Source organism: Sparus aurata, chromosome 18 (genome assembly GCF_900880675.1).
Source record: "Sparus aurata chromosome 18, fSpaAur1.1, whole genome shotgun sequence".
Classification (NCBI taxonomy): domain Eukaryota; kingdom Metazoa; phylum Chordata; class Actinopteri; order Spariformes; family Sparidae; genus Sparus; species Sparus aurata.
Genome location: NC_044204.1, coordinates 22,379,831 through 22,402,355, shown reverse-complemented (window position 1 = coordinate 22,402,355; position 22,525 = coordinate 22,379,831). Strand labels below are relative to the sequence as shown.

At 39.6% G+C, this 22,525-nt stretch overlaps 3 protein-coding genes and 1 long non-coding RNA gene across 6 annotated transcripts; 2 read left to right on the top strand and 2 right to left on the bottom strand.

The window, feature by feature from the left end:
* The first annotated feature begins 13 nt into the window (after window positions 1–13).
* nudcd2 (NudC domain containing 2) lies at window positions 14–3,047 on the top strand. Its single transcript, XM_030395967.1, has 4 exons — window positions 14–444; window positions 1,502–1,550; window positions 1,640–1,791; window positions 2,514–3,047. The coding sequence occupies exons 1-4, from the start codon at window positions 256–258 to the stop codon at window positions 2,595–2,597; spliced, it is 474 nt and encodes a 157-aa protein (XP_030251827.1). The 5' UTR covers window positions 14–255; the 3' UTR covers window positions 2,598–3,047.
* On the bottom strand, window positions 2,884–7,564 carry ccng1 (cyclin G1). The gene is made up of 6 exons (XM_030395966.1): window positions 7,305–7,564; window positions 5,399–5,662; window positions 5,046–5,299; window positions 4,592–4,670; window positions 4,192–4,302; window positions 2,884–4,015 (listed from the first exon to the last, which is right to left on the bottom strand). Exons 2-6 carry the CDS (start codon window positions 5,660–5,662, stop codon window positions 3,824–3,826), a joined length of 900 nt encoding a protein of 299 aa, XP_030251826.1. The 5' UTR covers window positions 7,305–7,564; the 3' UTR covers window positions 2,884–3,823.
* LOC115568581 (uncharacterized) lies at window positions 6,660–8,581 on the top strand. The gene is made up of 3 exons (XR_003981427.1): window positions 6,660–6,718; window positions 6,864–6,974; window positions 8,035–8,581. It is a non-coding gene; the product is annotated as an uncharacterized LOC115568581 (long non-coding RNA).
* LOC115568576 (septin-8-A) lies at window positions 8,163–20,999 on the bottom strand. 3 transcript variants are annotated; one of them, XM_030395960.1, is made up of 10 exons: window positions 20,821–20,996; window positions 18,541–18,655; window positions 18,230–18,425; window positions 17,550–17,736; window positions 17,298–17,459; window positions 15,397–15,493; window positions 15,075–15,243; window positions 11,909–12,041; window positions 11,631–11,818; window positions 8,163–8,889 (listed from the first exon to the last, which is right to left on the bottom strand). In XM_030395960.1, exons 1-10 carry the CDS (start codon window positions 20,848–20,850, stop codon window positions 8,835–8,837), a joined length of 1,332 nt encoding a protein of 443 aa, XP_030251820.1. In that variant the 5' UTR covers window positions 20,851–20,996; the 3' UTR covers window positions 8,163–8,834. The 3 variants fall into 3 exon arrangements, with proteins under 3 accessions (XP_030251820.1, XP_030251819.1, XP_030251821.1); XM_030395959.1 differs by lacking the exon at window positions 8,163–8,889 and adding an exon at window positions 9,203–9,951 and having other exon boundaries at window positions 20,821–20,999; XM_030395961.1 differs by lacking the exon at window positions 8,163–8,889 and adding an exon at window positions 9,203–9,892.
* Window positions 21,000–22,525: the final 1,526 nt, after the last annotated feature.

The window sequence follows — 22,525 nt, the reverse complement described above, 5'->3', positions numbered from 1 at the left end:
AATGTAGAGAAGAAGAAGAAGTTTCGAGAAAGAGAGGGGTGCAGTAACATGCAGAGAGGTAGCACCGACAACAAATACTGAAACAAACTTAACAACAGGTGCTCATAACAACTGTCCTATCACGCAGTAGGTGGGTTAAGAGTGCTAACGATTAGCCGCCTAGCAAACTGTTAGCACAACTTCTCCGCTCGCCACAGACAGTGTGAGTGAGTTAGCTGACGTTAGCCGACCTGTCAGCCGGTGACAAGTCGCAGCATGTCAGCGCACTTCGAGGAGAGGAGCGGTGTCGTCCCCTGTAAGACACCCTGGGGCTCCTGGTACCAGACGATGGAGGAGGTCTTCATCGAAGTCAATGTGCCTCACGGGACATCTGCTAAAGAGGTCAAGTGCCACTTGGGATCCAGAGACGTAGAGCTGCGTGTCAAAGGGGAGGAGATCATCAAGGTGAGGAGTGTTTTCATCTCTCACTTTAGTGTCAGTGGAAGATGTGGGGTCTATTTTATGTGGATTATTTTTTTAAAATAGATATTTTCTTAGAGTTTTGTCTGCTTATTGGTCAACTTGAGGTAAAATATTTGATTATTTAAGTCTGTGTCTGTCACTCTGACAAAAATGATTAAATCATAAAAATCAAATTTATAAATGGCAGAGAAAACCGCATATGCTTTGGATTTGGGTCCCTATAAAGGACATTTAACATTTCTAAAGTAATACGCTGAAAATTAGGGGTAAACCAATTATTGTCCAGATATTCCGCATTTTCTGATCATCAGTGTCTGATTTTTCTGTCGGATTACAGATAAAACAAACTAATTTGAAAATGTGCTACTCACATGACATCCTCTCAGTTTCCCACCCACGTCTAGATCTGATTGGTAACACGTAAAAACTAATAGCCTACAAACACAGAATAATCGGAATCTGCAAAGTAACAAGAACCTAAATGTATCAAGTAAATGTAGAAGAGAGGAAGGTTGACGTAGCAGAAAAGGAAACACTTAATTAAAGCACCTAAATTTGTACTTAAACAAGAGTTGAGTAAATTGTACTTTAATCACTGGCTGTTTGAAACTTTGTCACAAAGGTTTTCTTTATTACTGCAAATGAATATCATTCCCAAAGTTTTCAGTCTCCTTGATCTCTAATAACCGCTATCGGTCCTGGAAATAACATAGAGACATTAATGGACAGACGATTATTTCCATTGCTGATCATTTGCTCGATTAATCGGTTAGCTGTTTGTTCTATAAAATGTAAAAAAAATAATAATAATTTAAACCCTGAACACCACTGTTCATTTTCTTGGTTTTGTCCACAACCCAAAGATATTCAGTTTATTGTCATTGAGAAGTGAAGAATCCATAAAGTATTCTCATTAAAGAAGCAGAAATGAGATTGTTAAATCCAACTATTTGATTATTAAAATAGCTTACAATTGACAATTAATTGATGAATCGTTTCACTTCTAATCCCCAATCTCTTTTTTTTAACATTCCGACAGGGAAAGTTATGTGACACAACTGTGTCTGACGAGGCAACATGGACACTAGGTAGGTTTCACACCTCTATAAGTAGCTTGGACTTAAATGTACAAAGCCACGCTCATCTCTAACCTTGTTTTACATCTTTGTCTGCTCAGAGGACAAGTGTCTCATTCGGATAGTTCTGATGAAGACTAACAGAGAGGCCGGGAATTGCTGGTCATCCCTGCTGGAGGGGGAGTATTGTGCGAATGCCTGGGTCCAGGACCAGATGCAGAGGAAGCTCACATTGGAGAGGTTCCAGCGGGAGGTTGGTTTGATTAAGCTTCATCTAAAGGATCATGGTGTGTGTTTGAAAAGATGTTGTTACAGGCTACCACTTGGATGCATGCCTGGTTTTTGAATTATTTACTAATGCGTCATTGATCCGCTACAAGCCATTCATAATAACATTTTGGGTTGCCAGGTTGTGATCAACTTCTTTGGCTGATTTTAGTTTTGTTATAATGTTGATATGAATGTTTGCAAGCTATCAATAAATGCTCGAGGGTTTCTCACTTGATAAAGCCATCAAGTCTGCAGCTGTGTTAATAAAATGCTAACATATGGAAATAGGGATTTCTCTTAACAAGTAGTCAAGCAGTCTTCCTGGTCAAATGATTGTTTTTCATAAATTGTCAACTATAATATTATGATTATTAACTGTCATTTACTGCTTTTAAATTAGTTCAAATTACCCTAATAGTGTGCCTCTTTAAAAAAAAAAGTGGAACACATGGCTTTGCAGCAACAATTAGCTTTGTGATTTGGGGATGTTTTAAGATGCACAAAGCAACAGCAGATGTGTTTTTCTCCAATTAGACTCGAACAATCGAACAGTGCTTCTCCAACTACTTCTGAGGGTGCTGAGAAGAATAACAACCAAATTAATCATCAGAGCATTGCTGATATGCATACAATACCATGTTATAGTGTGAATTAGTAAAATGACAAAATGTAGCATATGACCTAATTGCACCTCCTCTCTGCTAGAATCCTGGATTCGACTTCAGTGGTGCAGAGATCTCTGGGAATTTTGCTGGTGGTGGTCCAGACTTTTCCAGTTTACAGAAGTGACCAGTGCCATGATGTCAAAACCCACTACATGTTGGAGACGCCTTACTAATAGACACTACTGAGGACATCCAAGACCTGCAGAAGGACAGTGGCTTTATCAGATCTTCTGTGACGATATTTTTACAGCAGCCTTCTGATGTGTGTTATCTGGCCTGTGAAGGACTCATTGTTCAGGCCTGATTTGGCAGAAGGTGGCAGAACAGCTGACAAGGATTGTTCAATCTGGTTGATAAAAGCCAGAGAAAAGTTGTTTTTTTAAATAATGAGGAAATGGCAAGCACAGCAATGGCTTTTCAATAAAGTTTTATTGAAAGGTACAAGTATAAGGTTAACCAGATGGTGTGTTCAATTAGCCATTTTGAATTTGAGAACACTTTATTTTTGTCACTAAAGAAACTTAAACTAGACAGGGAAACTGGCAAAGAAAAATGCAAGACAACTTCCAACCCACATTTCCACTGCAATGATCATTTTCTTTGTGTTCTCTGCATAATTGACAACTGAAATCAATTAACACATGTGGTGCTTCACTCTGTGTACACACAAATCTGTGAAAACAGCTCATCTGTAACCGCTGACATTTCAGCACAGTATGGTTAGCCATGCATGAGGAGATCGTCACTAGCCTCACTTCACCGGAGAAAACCGGAGCTCCCTCGCCATATCAAAATAAAAAACAAAAAATCACCTTGGGTAGGAGTGTGCATTCAGGACAGTTTAGCAACCTAGGGTGGGAGTTAAGGATTTTGGGCCCGATTTCTTGGTTCCATTTTTGCTGTTCACAAAATCCTTCTCCCTCCTCTTCCACATGGTGGACTGAGGACCTAGGTGGTTCTATACTTATGAGCTTAAAACCAGCAACCCGTTCAAGGAAATACCAAACACCTTGGTACGGATTTAAACAAGAACATACTGTACACTTGTGCAAGCAACTCAACCAGGAAAGTAAAACTTAGCAGGATGGTTGTAGATAAGTGATACTCCTCATCATTGAGGCTGATTAAATGCAGTGTGCATGATCAATGTATGACAACGAACAAACTTGAGGAAAACCGTTACATTCTAAACTTTTCCTTAAAGACATCCATCATCTACGATGAATATCTGTAAGGAAAATAACTGGGCTGTACCAGGCGACCACACTGCAAGAAAGTCACCCAAAAGTTATGTGGGGACCGTTGTTTACTTTTCTCTGCGTGCAAGGTCACCTATTTGTACCCCCAGGTTTAATAAGCTGACTCAGGTATGGTGGGAAGATGAGTGATCTTGTAGTAGCTGTGCTTCAGCTGACGTGCAGTTCTTCCCGAAATACACCAGCGAAGCCTCTGGCTGTTAGGCCTGGAGCACCTGGTGGTGGCATATTCAGCCAGGCATTTTCCAACCAGCTCCCGCACACAAACTAGGTCCCCATCTCTTATCTGCACAAAAGACATAACATGCGAGTGGGATTAGAAATTGTCAATTCAAAACCTTAATGGAGAAAAAATTCTACATCATGTTAAGGCATTATTGGATTCGAAAAAAGAAACTAAATCATAAAACATTACTTCTGAATAGTTCAGTTCAGAAGATTATAACTATAGTTGGTACTCACGTTCAGCTGCTGCTGCAAACTTTTTAGGACCTCAAATATTTTGTCAGTGTTCTCAGGGTCATGTTGTTCCTGAGCCTCATAACACAGGAGAGCCATGGCGAGCAGAGATGGCTGCAGAGAGACAGTATAGGTTCAGAGGATTAAAAAAAGAAACTACAAACACAGCTTACATATCCATTTAAAAAGACTGACTAACACATTTTAGAAAAGAATACTCAACACAAATGGCCTACTTTATACCTGGATTACCACTACAAATTATTTACATGCAGAATGAAAGCCGTTTGAATTTCAATCAAACTATTAGCAAAGTGGAACAGCTGGATGCATCTAAAACAATATAATTCCAACTGTAAATAGGCCATCTTTTAAAATGTTGGCAGACCAGTTATTTTTTTACCTTTATTTTGGAGAAGACAAATGAGCAGTGACAGGCTTTCAGCTGAGCCTCCAGTCTCTCAAGGCTCAGGATCTTCTTGCTGGAAGAAAAAGGTGCTTTTAGTGTCAAGAATTCAACCTCAAGATAAGATGTATGTGTGGCAGGGCTCACTCAGTAAGACATTTATCTGCTTCAGTAAATGTGGTCCCCATAAAAAACCAAAACGCCGGGCTATTTTTATATACAAAGTTAAGAACACCAATACTGGTGATGTTTCAAACAGAAGGTTTTCATGTTTTAGTTTTCCTATCGTGCTACACGATTTCAAATAAGACCATGCCTTTTGGTCTTGCAAATATTTTTGGCAAGTATTCTCTTTAAAGACAAATATGAAAAGACACATTATAGTAGGGTAAATATAATCTTGTCGAGCCATGGTTCAGCCCTGCAGGTTGATGTGTCCGTCTGTCCTTACCTCTCAGCGTTGAGCTGCTCCTGAATGTGGCTGTGAAAGAGGCGGAGAAAGCGGAGAGCTGTGGGGGCCTTCACCTTCCAGTAGAGCTTCTCCATGATGATCTTCTCCATCCTCATCATATCAGACACTGTGAAGCGATTCTGACTGATGCGGATCAGGTCGTTGGCCAGAGGCACGTTCTTCTCTTCTTCCGAGGACTTAATGGCAATGTAGAAGCAACACAGGCCCACACAGGACAGGTGCTTTGGTTGAATCTGTGGAGTGAAAGTAGAGAGTATACAAGTATAAAACAACCTGTCTTTTTCTAGAAAACCAACAAGGTATAATTTCTAGGCATCCGTGTATTTACAAACCTTCATCACAGAGAGGAATCGATCGAGCAAGCTGATGGCCAGCGAGAACGTGTCTGAGCTGAACCCAAAGAACCTGGTCAGGGAGAGCAGATCCTTCACCTCCAACTCCCTCAGTCGGGTGGTCATCCTGAGGCCATTGTCCTGGGAGCTCTCGATGAGCCTCAGGCCGCTCAGCTTTGGTTGGTATCGGCCCTCCAGATCTGTCAGGGCCTTCAGCTGAACTGCGAAAGGCTGTGCTCCAGGTCCTGTCACTGTGTCAATCATCTGTGTAGATAAGGAAACAGAGCTGAATAATACTGACTTAATCAAATAAAAAAGGCAATGATTTTAATTTCAAGTCGCACTACTGATAATATGACAAGATTGTTCTTATGACTAAAAACATTATCTGTGGACATTGGTATGACCACATATATTTCTAAATTATAGGGCTGAAATTATTTGTCAATCAATCACCTAATTTACCATATAACCACAATTATAAGCGCGTCTTATTTGCACATCTATAGATGCTTGTATAATACATTGTGATGGGCAACAGAGCTTCAATTACTTTTTGTTTTACCTGTCAGCTACTAAATTACTTGCCATTTATTTTTGATTGATTAATTGGTTTGAGTAATATTTAAAAAGGGGAAAAAAATGAAAAAAATATCTGATCCCAAATATTCCCTTGTTTTTTTACTCCCTTATGACAGTAAAATGAATATCAACTGGTTGTGTTGTGGTCAAAACAAGACATTTGTAGATGTCATCTTGGGCAGTGGGATACAATGATGGACATTTTTGACCTTTCCTGACTTTTTATAGATAGAAACAACCAATCACTCTGGATAAAAATTAACAGGTTATTGAAAATAATGGTTGGCTGCAGCCCTTTGTCTGAGAAAAGAAATAGTGTTTGTAAGATGGTCAGGCAGGTAGAGACACTACCTCTTTCACTCTGCTGTAACAGTCAGAGAAGCTCAAATTTGCATCTGAGAACTGGGACCAGCAAAGGACAGCAGTCACATAAAACTAGGATAAGCAAATCCCAGATGCTATCAAGCCATGTAAATGACTGGGTCGTTTCTGAATAGCTCTACTTCAATATCAGTAAAAATTGGTTGAACACAGTTTAGCATTAGAAAACTCCGGCAGTTTACTTAATTGAAAGGATCTGGCTTAGGGATAAGGTTTTGTATTGCTCAGGAGTATTTAACACATGATGGTAGTGTTTCCAAACTTGCAAGCTATCATGTAACAAGCCTTCACCTAACAGCTGTCACTGAACTGGACTCAACTGGACTGGACAGGGGTACAAATGAGGGACACATAACGGTAACACGTCAAACAAACTACTCATAAATTATAACAGTACTTTATCATATTTAGGTTAACACAACTGTCTTAAAATATGAGAATAACTATGATTAAGAACATGTTTTGTTAAGTTTGGTAACAACATGAGGGTTTATATCAAAAGAGCAGGCCTCTGGGCGGCAGAGCAGTAGCCGCTCAGCAGACATGTCAGGACATGTCCCTGCCATAGACGCCAACGGAGAGCTAACACAGAGATGACAACAACAAACCCGAGGTAAATAACACCGTTTTAACCGTAGAGCGCTAGCTAAAGCCGTAACACTTAACATTAGCATTAAAACAATTGAAAGAAATGCTTAATGACTGTAACATTAAAGGGGAAATGGCTAACTACACAGACGTTTACGACGTAACGGTTAGCTAATACTGCTAATGCTAACATAACGTTACACCCATTTACTAAGTCCATAGGGTTAGTTTAGTTTCTTTTAAACACTGGACAGCTTCATAACAACGTGTTATAAAGTTTTAAATCGGCAAATACTACTGTAAGTTAAACACATGCCTATTAAACATGAAATTGAGGGAAGACTGGTTAACTTACCTTAGCTCAAGTTACGTTGTCTTTTGGTATTATGAAAAATCAGCAATTGCAAAAAGCCTCTGCGCGCTTGAAACAAGCGGATGAAAAGAGGTTTAAAACACAAGAAAGTGTAAGTATGAACTTTCACTAAAGAAAGTTTTAAGCAGAGGTTAATTTCTGCCTATGCACACCCCCCTACCCTTGGCGTAAGGCGATGGGGAAAAGGGCAGTTTAGCTTTTAATGCAGGCATAAAACCAAGCCCATGCCCAAACAGGGTGAGCTTTCATTGGTCAACGATGGATGACGTCAATGGCTTTAAATTTCAATTGGATAATTTTGCAGCCACTCACTATTAAGGTCCGCCCTTTACGTGCTGGAGGGCCAATCGCAGTTGTGGAGGCGTGACATGGCCGAAAAATTCCGACTCACTGTGTCTCTTCTCTTAATATGTTGAAAATAAGATTGTATTAAACTTTAAAACAGAAAAATCAGTCTAATTCTCATAACAAAAAGCGGAGCAATAGATGCAGCAGTTCACAAAGTTTAGTTGCGTATCTATTTCTGCATTCAGTAAAACAGAGGCCAATAAAAAGGTGTACAACATGACAAGAGCTAGTAAGTTATAGATCAAAAAGACATCAAATACATTAGTGAATTTTCTGGAAGACTTCAGGATTTATTCAAATGTCAGTGTAACGTTTTCATGGGTAAGGCATAAACACTCTGCTGTCACTTGTTCTTTCTAAATAGAAACCCACTGGCAGGCTTCTGGAACAGTCTGGAAGGAATCTGAACCTGCTGAGACCACAGCTTACAACAACCTGCCCCATGTTGACCTTCTCTGTCTCAAAGTGCAATCATGGAGAGAGCAAGGCAAGTTTTCAATAAAGTAACTCTTTATTAAATATCAGGATATACAAATCTGCAAGCAGGCCCACATAGGCCCACCATATATGAGATTTATTCCTGAATTTGTATACATCCAGGCTTTTTTTTTTTTCATTAAACAACAGCATATATGGTTTCTCGCAGTTTAATGCTATAAAATACTTCTATCTAGATCTTTTTGACACAACATAGGGCGGACATGTTAGTATGATAGGGCACCTTTTACAACGATTCTAGATAGTATTTATACTATGATTGATTTAAAGTGCTTTTAAATCAGGATATAATGGGCTATCTTTACAACACTTTACAACAACATCATGTCACTTTATAATATATCTTTCACAGTGTAGATTTTCATCAGTCAAGAACTACAAGCATAACATGGCAGATGATAGAACATTTAGCACATTCAGTACAAAAACAGGTTTTGGCAATGACAATCTTTTAATACTGTTAGGAATGAGGGTTAGGAGCCATGCAGAGACCATGCTACAGAGCGGTGCTTAGAAGCCTAAAGGAGAGTTTAGTAGACATGGAAGACTTCAGGCCGACTCACTTCCAGGGATGTTAAGTGCATTTCTAGAAAACCGTTATTTCACATTGTAAAAATAATACACTTGATTTTTAGTCTGTGATCTTTTGATGTGGTAGAAAGTCTTCTAATTCAAATTCCTTCCTGAGGTTAAGGAGCACGCAGATGGAAGACTAAAGAAGCTATGAAAAGGGGAAAGAAAAACCAAATCATTTATCTGAACAAGCAAATCTGCAAACATTTAGAGCAAAGGATGAAACAGTTTAGTAGGCATTTTGTTATTTGTCTTGTTTGCTGCCACTGAAAAGGCCAAAAAAAACTTAACAGACACTTGAATTAAATGAATAATGTGTTTTACAGAAACACACTTAAATCAAAATCAGAAAAACCATGTTTTGTGATGTCATGACTCATGACGGTGACGGTCTCATTATGAAATGCTTCACAAATGACTGGTGTGATGGGAAGTCTGGGAACAGATGACCTGATGACAAGTTCGATTTTCCATTGTCATTTTTTATTTGAATATAAATGAAGGCAAAATACTGGACTCACTTTCAGACTCACTGTAAAGTCCTTTTCTTTATAACTTTGCATAGAGTGATGCTAGACAATTACATTATCTCACGTCCTACTACCAATAATAAAAAGAAACATGTATCAATATATTTTTTTAGCATTAATAGACATTGTTTTATAAAAAACAACTAATGGAGACCATTTAGCTTCTATATAACTGCATGTATAAATATACAAAAATGCTTACTGCATGTTAAAACAAAAAAATAACTCACAACCATCAGATCAAGTCATTAAGCATTTGAGGGTCTCTTGTTCTATTTCCATCAAGTTTTCTCAGTGAGCAACAGAGACAACAGGAGATGAACACACAGAACATAAAAGAACACACGCTACATGTTATGACAACACTCCATGGATTGTGTGTCTAGCAGAGTCAGCATTAGGGACAAATTAAATACACTGAGCGAAGCTACCTTTTTGATCCGTAAGTACACAGCGGCTTATAGCCATCACATTATTCAGGCTGGCATACGTGCATTGTCACTGTGACACTATGTCCACACATACAGTGTCAGGAAGTAATGTCAGATATAACAGTCTCTTTTTCCCATGCTGATGGCAGACACATTCCTGGTGTCCCTGGGTGTTTGATCCACAAATCAACTGAAAGGGGAAAAGAAATCAAACAAAATGTGGGGGGTAAAATGAATAAATGAAGGATGCTGAGGGGTAGAAATCAAAAGGACAAATGAATGAAATGAGAATGAAACAATGTCCGGACTGTAATCTCTTTAAGCATCTGCTTCCTCACTACAGTCTTAAACTTGAGGCTACATTCAGAGCCAGACTGGCAGCCCAACTCTTGTTTTTGACAATTTGAAATTTAAATCAGACTGAAAAACCTTGTGGAAATTAATTCCTACAAATCACATTTAGACCACCCTCATAGGTAGGCTGAAATCAAATTAAGAAATTTCTCAGTGTGATCACACAAATGGGTTTAAACTGTCTTTTAAAGCTCCTGTTTGTAAGATGGTAAAACTGACGCTTTGTGTTTCCCAACTCTTCAGATACTGACGCTTTAGGATTGTAGGTCGGGTCGGCCACCATCTGAAAGCGTCAGTATCTGACGAGTTGGGAAACCCAAAGCGTCAGTTTTACCATCTTACAAACAGGAGCTTTAAGGAGAAGTTCACCTAAAAAGGAAAATTCAGTGATTATATACTCTTTACTCTGAGTAAGGTCAGATCCAACAATACATAGTAGCTGACCAACCGCAACTAAACCACCAGAAATGGTTGCATGTAAAAATGTACTTTTTCTGCCACTAATGCTGTCTGGTGATACTGTTTTGGTTGCATCCTGGAAAAACACACTTAATTTAAAAAAGTAAATTAAGCCTATAACTTGAAATTTGAAAAACGAATCAGCCTTGCCTAAAATGTTTAACTTATTCAGATGTATTGTCAACACCGGAAAGCTTTTAATATACATTCCTCATCTTAGACAGAGTCCAGTACATGACACATTTAGGCACTATCTTATCAATCATTTTGTGCATATTTTTTACGTAGCCTTTTTTGCGTTTTTGAATATATAATAATCTCTTAACTGCTTTTAATAACATTTTGTTATACAACATAGCCAGAGGGATCATTAGAGTTATTTTATTACAGTATTTTAGATGTAAATAACATACCCAAGAAACCACATGTTGAAATCACATCCTCTGCCCTGTGTGCGCTAAACTGGCTTTAAGTCCTTGTGCAAGCTGCCATTAATAGTGAACTAGGCTTTTATTTAATCACATTTGTTTAAATTTGCCCTTGTCTTCTTAACTGTGGATTTTCAAGGCTAAGCGTCAGACTGAGTGTGTCAGTTTTTTTAGCGTACACTATCATTCCTGACATGTAATGTTTCCACCTGCAGACATGATTACAGCTCTGTGTAGGATGTCTGAATATCATCTGCGTTGCACAATGCGTGAGCATCGGTGAGACCAGTCAAATGTAAACAGACATGCCCCTGCCTGAGATACAGTCTGGCAGGTCAGCCCGCAGAGAAATAAGCATCAGGCTGCGTCATGCAAGCTGTGACCCCTCCTACTATGTCTGGGCACACAGTGTCAGTCCGAATCTGTCCCTGTATCAGTTTCTGAGCCAACATGGCTTCTGGGAAGATAACACTATCTCATTAATCACATTGTATGCCTCCCCCCTCTCTGTCCAATCAAATGGCTCAGAGAATATACGTTCACGTCCAGTGAAAATAATGCATCAGTGTAATTAACCTTGAATATCTTGAAAGATCTGTGTTATTATTCAGCAGCATTAACACTCGCTCACAGAAGCAACCACTTGAGCAGCAGTACAAATCAAACAGATACATAAAGCAGACTTACTTCTTCTTGTCCTTGTCCTTCTTAAACGGTTGTGAGCAGCCTTGCAGGGCCTGTCCCATCAGTGTCTCAGCTGCAACCTTTCTTCTATTGAACGCGTTCATCTCCTCCTCCAGTTCCCGTCTTTTCTCCTCCAGATTCCTCTTTTCTTCCTGGTGCATCCGCTTGAGCTGCTCAAACCTCTCGTGAAGCTAGAGACGACGAAGGTGGCACAACGTGAGGCAAACCAAACGTGGTGTACTTTCAACGAGCAGTTATTCAATGATGATGTCAGCCCTCACCTCTTTTTCCTTTTCCTTCAGCTCGGCTTCTGTCTCCTTCACTTTGTTGACAAACATCTGTCTCATTTCTTCTTCTTTGCGCTGCAGATCCAAAAGGAACTCCTTCCTCTTGGCTTCATATGTCTCCTGAAGGCTGCAGATCAACATTAAGCAATGTTAAACCCAGACAGATAAGTATCAAGGAGCTGGCTGTTTTCACTTACTAGTTTACTTGCAGAGATGGACAGAGTACTCGACCCCAGTACTTGAGTAAGAGTACAAATACTACTGGTCAAAATTTTGTCCGTTACAAGCAAAAGTAGCTCAGTCGACATGTTACTCAAGTAAGAGTAAAAAAGTACTTGCTTTTAAAGGTACTTAAGTACCCAAAAGTACATACTTTTAAATTTACTTTAAGTAAAAGTAAGAGTAAGAGTAAGAGTAAATTTCTTATTTTTCACATCAATGAATGTAAGGACCTTTTAACTCTTGTTTCTGAGAATTAACTCTTTGAAACCACCTGCACTGATGTGCTTGCTTTTAGAACCACAACGTTATATAAAGCCTGCAGAAACACCTATAAAAACAAATAAAATGAATGGGATCACAGGAGGACAGCAGATGTTGCAGATGCAGATGTTTATTAATAATCATTAAAACTGTAACCTAATGAACCTGCACCGTCCAACTAACTCTCTATCATTTAGCTAAGTTGGGAACTGGAACCCCCTCAAAGACCAATGTTGTCCCCAGACCACTGGTTGAGAATCACTACTTTACAAAAAAACTACATCTGATGCAGCCATTGTCGCGGTTTTGTGTTGACAAACGCAGTCGAGAGCGTGGCTACTTTGGTGGTATCCTTATGGAGAGGGATGACGTATTTCCGCTTTTACGTAGATCCCAGTGGAGAGCGTGCACTGTAATAGGTTTCCTTCTTTGACAAACACAGCTTGTGTCCAATAGTATTTTAGAAAAAAAAAAAAAAAAAAAAAAAAAAAAAGAGCAGACCTGAAATTAACGAGTACTTTTCAGCCTTCCTAGAAATTAACTCGAGTAAAAGTAAAAATATTTGTCTTGGAAATGTATTCAAGTAAGAGTAATAAGTACCAAAGAAATCTAATACTCAAGTAAAGTACAGATCCTCTGGATATGTACTTAAGTACAGTACTCAAGTAAATTGACTCCGTTACTGTCCACCACTGTTTACTTGGCGGTGATTATCTTAGATGACATATCACACAAATAAACCAATATACCTCAAGTTACAAACTTATATACATATATCATGAGCTAAATGACTAAATAAGGTTGCATAACCTGCATAATCAATACACACTGACTCTAAATTCTATATACATACTGTTACTTCTGAGACATACTGTATATGCATGTTTATATAACTGTGTCTTATGGAGGTTATTTTTACAGTTCATGGTGGCACTGTGACTTCCTGCTTGCGCAGCTGATCGTTTTTTGATTGGACAGCGCTTGAGATGTTTCCTAGCAACTGATTTGAACAAGACACTCCTCAAGTGTAGAGGAGGCCACCTGATTTAGTGAATCAGTTTGAAATGAGCTTGTATTCAGCTACCATACTAACATGGATTCAAGTAGCTGCTTCGACCTGATCTTAAACTCCACCTGACGTATCAGATCTGTCATTTCAATGCTTATTTCTAGATGAAATTTATGGAGGCACTTCAAGCGAAACTCTCGCCAGAATGCAACCTAGGCTTTTTTTGTGAATGTAAAGAGGCACTTTTAAGATTTACCATATTTTCGTTTTCGGGTCAAGCTCATTTTCAATGGGAGTGCTAGGGGCACTTTTACGATAGCATCAAAATCTATATTCTTAAAACACTAAGAAGGCTTGACACAACATGAAACTTTGCTCGTAGTATCACCAGGGTCTCTACACATGAACACGAGCATTGAGAACATTGTTTGTGTACACAGAGTTTACTAAAAAGAAGGTTTTTGAACAACTCACCTTAGTATTAGCTTGTTCCGCTCCCAGTCGTCATGGCAGCCGAGAAGCATCGATCTCAGAATCCAACGTAACATGGACGAGGGTTAAGGTGGACCGCTCCTAAAGCTTAGATCCATATAAATGCACGGATAATTCCTTGTTTTGTCGTTAGCTAAAAACAATATTGACCTTGAAGTTGAAAAAGGAGCCTCACATAAGAAACAATACTAAAATCAAAAGCTTGAAAAGTCACGTGAGATATCGCATGGATAGTTGTTGCTGGAAGACAGTAGCGGTCCACCTTAAATGTCCTCCAGGTTATGTTGCATTCTGAGATCGATACTTCTCGGCTGCCATGACGACTAGGAGCGGAACAAGCTAATGCTAAGGTGAGCTGTTAGAAAAACTTTCTTTTTAGCAAACTCTGTGTACACAAACAATGTTCTCAAGGCTCATGTTCATGTGTAGAGACCCTGGTGATACTACAAGCAAAGTTTCATGTTGTGTCGAGCCTTCTTAGCGTTTTAAACATAGCAATTTTGATGCTATCGTAAAAGTGCCCCTAGCACTCCCATTGAAAAAACTTAAAAGTGCCTCTTTCGTTGTAATTATGCTTTTAGATGAAGGTTTGACTCATAAACATTCATAAAAAAGCCTAAGTTGCATTTTGGCGAGAGTTTCACTTTAAAGTTTCAGGTGATCCAAAAATATAACCAAATACATCAATTAATTATACCGTCAGTTAAATAATTAAGCTGGAGTCCAAGCAGACATGTGAAGCTTTTATACTTTTCCTTCAAACTCTGATCGGTTGATAGAAGAGCTTTATCTTTCCTTTATCTTTTTAAAACTTTTTTAACACACATCTTTTCCCATTTTCCTCATCACATTTAAAAATGCCTCATGCTTAAAGATTAATGATAGGGACGCCGTCATGTATCAGGGAAGTTCAGTCTGGGGTAGGACTGTGTGTGACTGTGTGTCTGATAATATATATATATACAAATTTGGTGAAACACGGATTGTATGTCAGAGCACATTGTGTGTTTTCACACTTAATCAAATAAACATTGCTTTAAAGGTACTGTTTACCAATAAAGTACTTTGTCAGCATGGTAGAGAGCATCATAAGAGAGCAGCAGTGTTGTTTTTTTTGGCAGTTCAACTGAAGTAAGTTGCCCAGATGCATAACATCACCGCTTTCCCTAATTTCACCTGAACGACTGGCTGTCCGGGTCTGTGTCCTTGAAGCCCATCTCTTCCAGCTTGCAGCGACGGTAGAGCTCATAGTGCCGAGCGTGTGTCTGCTCTCGGAGATCCTCCATGTTCACACGCAGCAGCATCTCCCTCAGCTTCACAAAATCACAATGGTTTTCATTCTCCACTGAGGAAATGAAAGAAGAAGTCAATTAACGCAACTGGAAAAAAATCAAATGACAACTCTGTGCCTGCTGTGCTCGTCATGTTAATATCCCAACTGAGCATAATCAGCTCAGTTTTTCAGGACATGCTTGTCAAATCAATTCAGTGCACTCACCCTGTACTGATCCCCAGGGGTACAGCCTCGCTTTCACCATCTTGTTTCCTACTTTAACGTCGTCTACACTTCCAACGACGGCAAAGGGAAGATGAGTCTGTAACATACAGCACTGATATTGGTACAATATGTCTGAAAATGATTCTACTGTTGTCATCTTCAGGATATCATTCTGCGATTTACAACATGCATCAACACACACTGTGTGTCAACTTCAAATTGTGGCTGATGTTGTGCTACTTCACTAAGTTCCTTGCTGAACCTTTTCTGCAAGGTTCTATGGTAAATAATCTATCTATAAATACACAGAACTTCTGTCTGTCTGTCTGTGTGTGTGTGTGTGTGTGTATGTGTGTGTGCCTCAAATATCTCTGCGGATCAGGATCAGACTGACCCGAGAGTTTCAACATGGCTGCTGCGTGGTTCAATGGTGTGATATTTCGCATTTGTTTGGACTGCAGTGATACCGTTAATAAATTATTTCATAAATGCTTTACAAATTCCACGAGCATTGTCCACCGGAGCCACTACAGTCACGTGCGCACCAGAGCCAATCACTGCACACCGTGGCCACGCGCGCACCAGAGCCAATCACTGCAGAGCCCACCGCGACCCCCCACCTTAAGAAACAAGCAGATTTATACCTGCAGCGGCGCGAGCTGGACCGGGATTTTGCCGGCGGTTCGGTCCCGTTCTGTTCTGTTCTGTGCATCTAAACTGACTGTTGTGGATTAATGAGATTAAACGAGTCCGGACCGAGTCTGTTCGGGTCTGAGGAGATCCGGAGACGCACGGACAACAAAGTAGAATCAGATCTGTGGATGTTCGTGTGTAGCTAGCGGCTAGCTACACGGCCCACCTCCCGAGGCGACGGACCGGAAGCATCGGCACGTCCAAAACCGGACCTAGGGTAAATAATGTCCGCCACGCTTTTTCGCGAACATCGCCGTCACGTTTGCTTTGTTTCTGGTGCAGGAAGAAACGGTAAAAACGGGCTTTTGTCACGAAAGTGTCCAAGCAGCAAGTTTGGTTGTTGAGGAACAGGAAGTTGTGGGAGGGACCTAGGCGGATGATTGACATGCAACGACGGTCGGTGTGTGTGAGAGTTGAGAGATTTGTGACCTTTAGCGTGTTTGGAGTGTGTAGTTAGTATGTTATGTAGTGTTTGGTGTAGTGTGTTTAGTGAGTAGTGGAGTCGTTTTTTTGTTTAATGAGGAGAAGCTGAATGTGGAGCAGGCAGTGCAGCTCTTCATTCAGCTGGAAAGAGCACAGGCAGACCTGAGCATTGCCTGCATTTAAATGTAAATAGTTACATATAACTTTATACATTTTTTAAATGTATGCACACATTTAGATAAACAACAGTTTTCTACTCGGATTTCATGTTTTTTTGTGATTTTAGGTCCATTGTGTTAATACAGTATGTCAGAATAAAAAAAATAACTGTACAGTCACACATGTGAGGTTGTGCTGAAAATAATGACACCAAGTAAATAGCTTTTAAGATGAAATATAATGGCAAAATCAAAAATAGTCAAAAACAGCCAATTATACCCTGGAATATCAGATTTCACAACAAACCTAAATATCCCTGACGCCCCACCTTCAAACACAGCCTCATTTGGCCATCCATGAAAAAGCTCCTTAACCTCCCACTTTTTTATAGGAGTACACTTTTCTTACGGGCACTGCACTAGTTAATAATAATTTAGACCTTGGTCCCTATGGTGGAAATGCACTGAGTTCCTCCAAATGTTCCAAGTCCCTGTGGGCAGTTTGTGCGTTTAAATGTGGCTTTACTATGAAAACAGTGGTGGAGACAGTGAGGATGCATTTAATAGTGTAAAATATACCTCTTTTTCGTGTATTATGTCTTTGTGTTTGTGTTTTCTAGAACTCACGTTCATGGAGGAGTTGATCTCTGCGACAGCTTCATCCTCTGTGGGAAACTGATAAATCTGCACTCCATTACTGACAAGCTCACTCATGATCTTGATCTTTAATTTGTCCAGTTCGCTCTTGGATACTGTGTCTGCCTTTGCGATAACAGGGATGAGGTTCACCTGCGTGGAAAAAAAGAAAACACGAGTGACGTGTTGAGGAGCCGGGAACGTAACTTTGGTGAAGTACAGACTGCCAGATTTTGTGGTTACCTTGCTGTCCAGTTTCTTCATTGTGACGAGGTCGAGGGACTTCAGGGAGTGTCCGGTGGGAGCGATGAAATACAGGCAGATGTGGATTCTTGTGTCATGGCAGTTGAACAAGGAGCGTCTTATTTTCAGCTCCTCTTCAAGGTACCTTTCAAACTGGGCATCGATGTACTCAAGAATGGGTTTATAGCTGCGTAGACATAAAAAAAATGATGAACATGTATGAACACCAAACTTCAGTTTCCTTCCTGTTTGAGAGACATGTTTGGATCCAAGTTACAAACGCTGTAACTTCAGCCTTCCGGTCAAAGAGTGCTTGTTTTTTTTATAATCCTCCCTGCTGCTGGAGCACTCAAGTTTCTATTGAGAATGCATTAGTTCTACCAGTCATTCCCATATTCCCTTTCCTCCCTCCCAGTTCACATGCCGGACACAGGCCAGATCTCTTTCTCTATTCCATACTCTGGAAGTGTGTTGGCTGCAGTACCAGAGCAAGACGGGGGAAATGATTAATAGCTGGTGCTGATCCGACCAAGAGAAATTTCTATTACTAGCTCTGCAAGATTTCTGTAACAAGTCTTCTATAACCTTTAAATAATACACAATTATTTCATTTTCTGTCAGTCTGATAGCACTCAGGTACCAGGTCTACATGTAAAATAAAAGCCTTAAAGAATCTGTACCTTTCCTCTTTGTTGATCTGATCTCCGAACCCTACAGTGTGCACGATGGTCAGCTTGAGGTTGACGTTGCTCTCCTGCAGGTCGTACGTTTGCGGGCGTAGCTGCACGTCACTCTCGTAGTGGCTGGCCTCCTCATTTTCAAATGTCGTATTGAAAAGCGTGTTCATTAACGTCGACTTGCCTATCCCGGTCTCACCTTGAAAGAGAGAAGAGAGAAAATCACACAGGGTGAAGGTGAAGAGGAAAAAAGCTACTTCAACATTCACTGATGTGACGTCCATTGCACAAACATCTCGTGGGTCCAGACATACCTACACAGAGGATGTTGAAGCAGAATCCCTGTGCAACTGATTTGCTGACCAGCTGATCGGGCAGACTGTCAAACCCCACATGGCCTCCGAGGTCAAGGGTTCGCTTTTCTTCATTCTGAGTGTTTGGTAAAGAGGCAGGGCAAAAGATTTACCTCAGTATCATTAAATATACAAGGAAAGAACAACAACGAACAAACAATCGGTAAGCAGAGTTGTCGGAGGTTAAAAGAGTGCTCCTGTCAGATCCCATCCCCACACTCTGCTTTCAAGCCTAAAAGCATTCTTTGCTAATGAGGTCATCTCTCTCTTCCATTTAACACACGGAACAGTCCGACCTATAAAAAGGTTCAGTCTCTGTATCTCAAAACCAAAAACCTCCAGTAAAGACGCACACACATCCGGCAAGAGCACAACAAGCTAGGAGAATCACCTGATGTGATGCTTGCTACATTGTCTTAGTATCAGTCTGTAGTTTACTACAATGTGTTTATAAGATGGTAATGGTTTGTAATTAAAGCAGGCCTTTGTCTACAGCCAGACCTGATAAATACTTACATCATCTACTTGTCCGTCAATTTCTTTTTTCCATTGTTAGATTAGTCATTTAGTCTATGTCAGGAAATGTCTTAAATGTGAATAATTTATGGTTTCTTGACTCCTCTATGACGGTAAACAGGGAACATTTTTTCACCATCTTCACATTCAAATGTTACCTCATGCTTCGTGAATTCAGGGTATGAGGAAAATATGAAAACAGACCACACCTGGGAGACAGTTGCCACCAACACTGGTGTCAAACACGCCGCTCTATTGTTGGGGTTGGATGCTTAATGCATTTGTGCGCAGCAGATCACATTACAGCAGCAAGAGGTCATCGGTGAGCTGTCAACTATTTTGATGATCGATCCATCGGTTTTAGATACAATTACTTTAGATAGATAGAATTAGTTTAATGATCCCAGACTGGGAAATTATTTAAGTAAATTATTTGAGTAATATTTAAAATTCTCATACCTGAGCTACCAAAATGTGAATCCTCCATGGCAGCAAACTGAATATCTTTGGATCGTGGACAAAACTAGACATTTGAGGGCGTCATCATGGGCTTTGGGTAACACTGATCAACATCTTTCACTATTTTCTGACATTTCAAGGACTGAACAAACTTAATGATGAACAATTAAAAATCATCGTAATCAGAACAAAATCATCAAATTTAAAGAACTCGGACCCTTTCCTCGACAAATGGTTTTAAAATAGTTAGCAACTGACCATCACTTCAGCACTATACTTTCACTCACGTTTTGACAATGATAGCATGATAACAACAGGCTGACAGCTAACATAAAATACATGAAACCATTTGAATATGTATATAAATGTATATGCATACTTTACATAAAGTATTTTGGCCCCGGCTGTTACAAGCTGGAAGACTCACCCTGGGATACTGGCATCATGTAAAAGGCTCAACATGAGGACCAGGATGTGTTCAATACAACAATCATCCGCTTCTGTCCCCTCTCTCTTTCACTCACACACACACACACACACACACACACACACACAAAGAGCTCTTTATTTAGATGTTATTTCACAGGGTGGGAGGATATCCAAGCTGTTGGCTGCCCTGGTACCCATAAGTCCCCTTCACAGTGACACACACACACACACACACACACACTACCTTCACTTTAAATCTGCCATCATCTGCAGAGCCTCACACTGAACAGCAGACATCCACTGGAAGCTACGGTGTCTCTTTGTTAATTAACACATTGCTATGAATTACACGTTTGGCTGATACATACTTAAACGTATTTTCGCTGAGCCATCTCGTGCAGCTAGCTGCCACTTGAGGAGGATGCTACTTATGTTTATCCTCTTAACTTGGTGCCTCCCTGCCTGCTGCCCTGCGTTCACCTGTCAGAGGTGTCGACGTGCTGCACAATCGGATGCTTCGAGCGCGTTTTTTTCTCCCGCACGTCCCCGCAGGGCGACGGCGCATCATTTCTCCTCAATCCATCCACATCTACAAAAAAATCCATCTTTAACCCGATTTCATTAGTCACAACAAGCCAGCTGACACACAACACCGCAGCGATCCTGCTGCATATCGACACGCATCCCATCACCTAGCTCTCTCTCTTTCACACACACACACACACACACACACACCTGAATGTTATGCTGTTATAGACGGATTCCCTATTTCTGCTCTGAAGACAGCAAATCATCATTCACATCGGGGCCCGCAGACAAACAGATCATCGTACTTACTGCGAAAACATCTATCTCATTGGCCGCCATCGTCACAAGTGTCTGAGTGTGAGCTGAGAGGCAGAGCTGCTCTGCGCTCAGCACAGACGGACTCTCTGCTCTCAATATGGCCACTGTGAGGCTGCACCCCCTCTGTGCTGGAGGGCGACATTACACCAGCTCCTCACATCCCGTCCACACATTAGTAGAAGTCTGGAGCAGACGCATGGTGGTGTTTTTAAACTTGGAAATTATTCAGATTTTTGTGGCAGCCCACAAAATGATGAACAAAAAGCCTTGGTTTAATAAAAACAAAAATAAAGCAAAGTGGCAATACTGTACAATAAGGTACACATGCACATCATGTACCAACTGGGCAATTTTCATACCCAGATTTATTAGATATTAATAACAATTACACTGACACACTGTTTATAATTACACTGTTCGTATATACGAGTCTAGTTATATGTCTTACCTTTTCTATTATATTGTTAATTTTTTGCCATTATTATTGTTTATTGTAATATCACTGTACTTTGGCTGATGTGACACAGAAATTACTTTTTTTGCGGCACAGAATAAAGAAATTCTGATTCTGACATAAATGTGAGTAGTTACTAATGAACAGATGAGGAATTAATCAGTTATCAATCAAAATGTATTCTTATTGCACCCTTTAAACTATTCAAAATGCTTGCAAGTGATAGTTATATGAGAAAACACTTAATATAATCAGAATCATAATTCCTTTATTAGTCTCACAATCGGGGGAATTTGTGTGTCACAGAAGCAAAACGACAGTTCAATATAACAATAAACAATAATAGTAGTGAACAAAATAAACAATATGAATAAAATAAGAAACAGACTTGTTTATATATAAACTGAGTAATTATAAACAGATACTATGTAGAGACTTTGTGGAATGATATAATATACAGAATAAAGATGCAAACAAGCAATAAAATGAAAGATAAAATAAAATACTGCACATGAAAGTTGATTAAAAAAGTTAATTAAATAGAGTATAATAATAATAACAAAAATAATAAAGCTAACTATACATACAAATACAAACAAATAGATACTTTAAATTTAATACAGAAAAATATGCTTAAAAGTCATTTATAATTTGTGTATTTCCAGTTACTGTACTAATAATGTACTTTCTCAGTGCTGATGCCATTGTGGGTGACAAAGTTTATTTGTCTATTTAATATCTTAATCGCAGCTGTTTCATATCCACATTTTAGGGATCACTGTGTGTATACCAGCTCTTATTTTGATTAATTAGCTTAATTATGTACTCCTTATCGAGTAATGGTCAGGCTCTTGTATAAACTGTTCAGTGTTGTGTTGTTATGTTTTCTGATTAAAAGAAAAAAATCAGTTGTCATGGATTTGTTTGTTTTTTTCAAATCTTTGAACGAGATTTTCAGATGTATTCAATATCATAGGTCACAAATGTTTAATGGGGAAATGTGGGCTATTTCAAATGCCCACATCATTGATTAATTAAAGATTAATAAATAAAAAGTTAATCAGGTTCTCCGATGCTGTGTTAAAGGTGCATTGTGACATTAATCAGAGGAAAAGATCTTCACTGACTGATTTTGTATGGTTAAATAAACAAACTCTCTTTGTTTTCCTGACTGAATAAACAAACAAGATCTTAAAGGACAACAGAGTTTCATGCTGTCCTGCTTTGTTTATATGTGGCGGA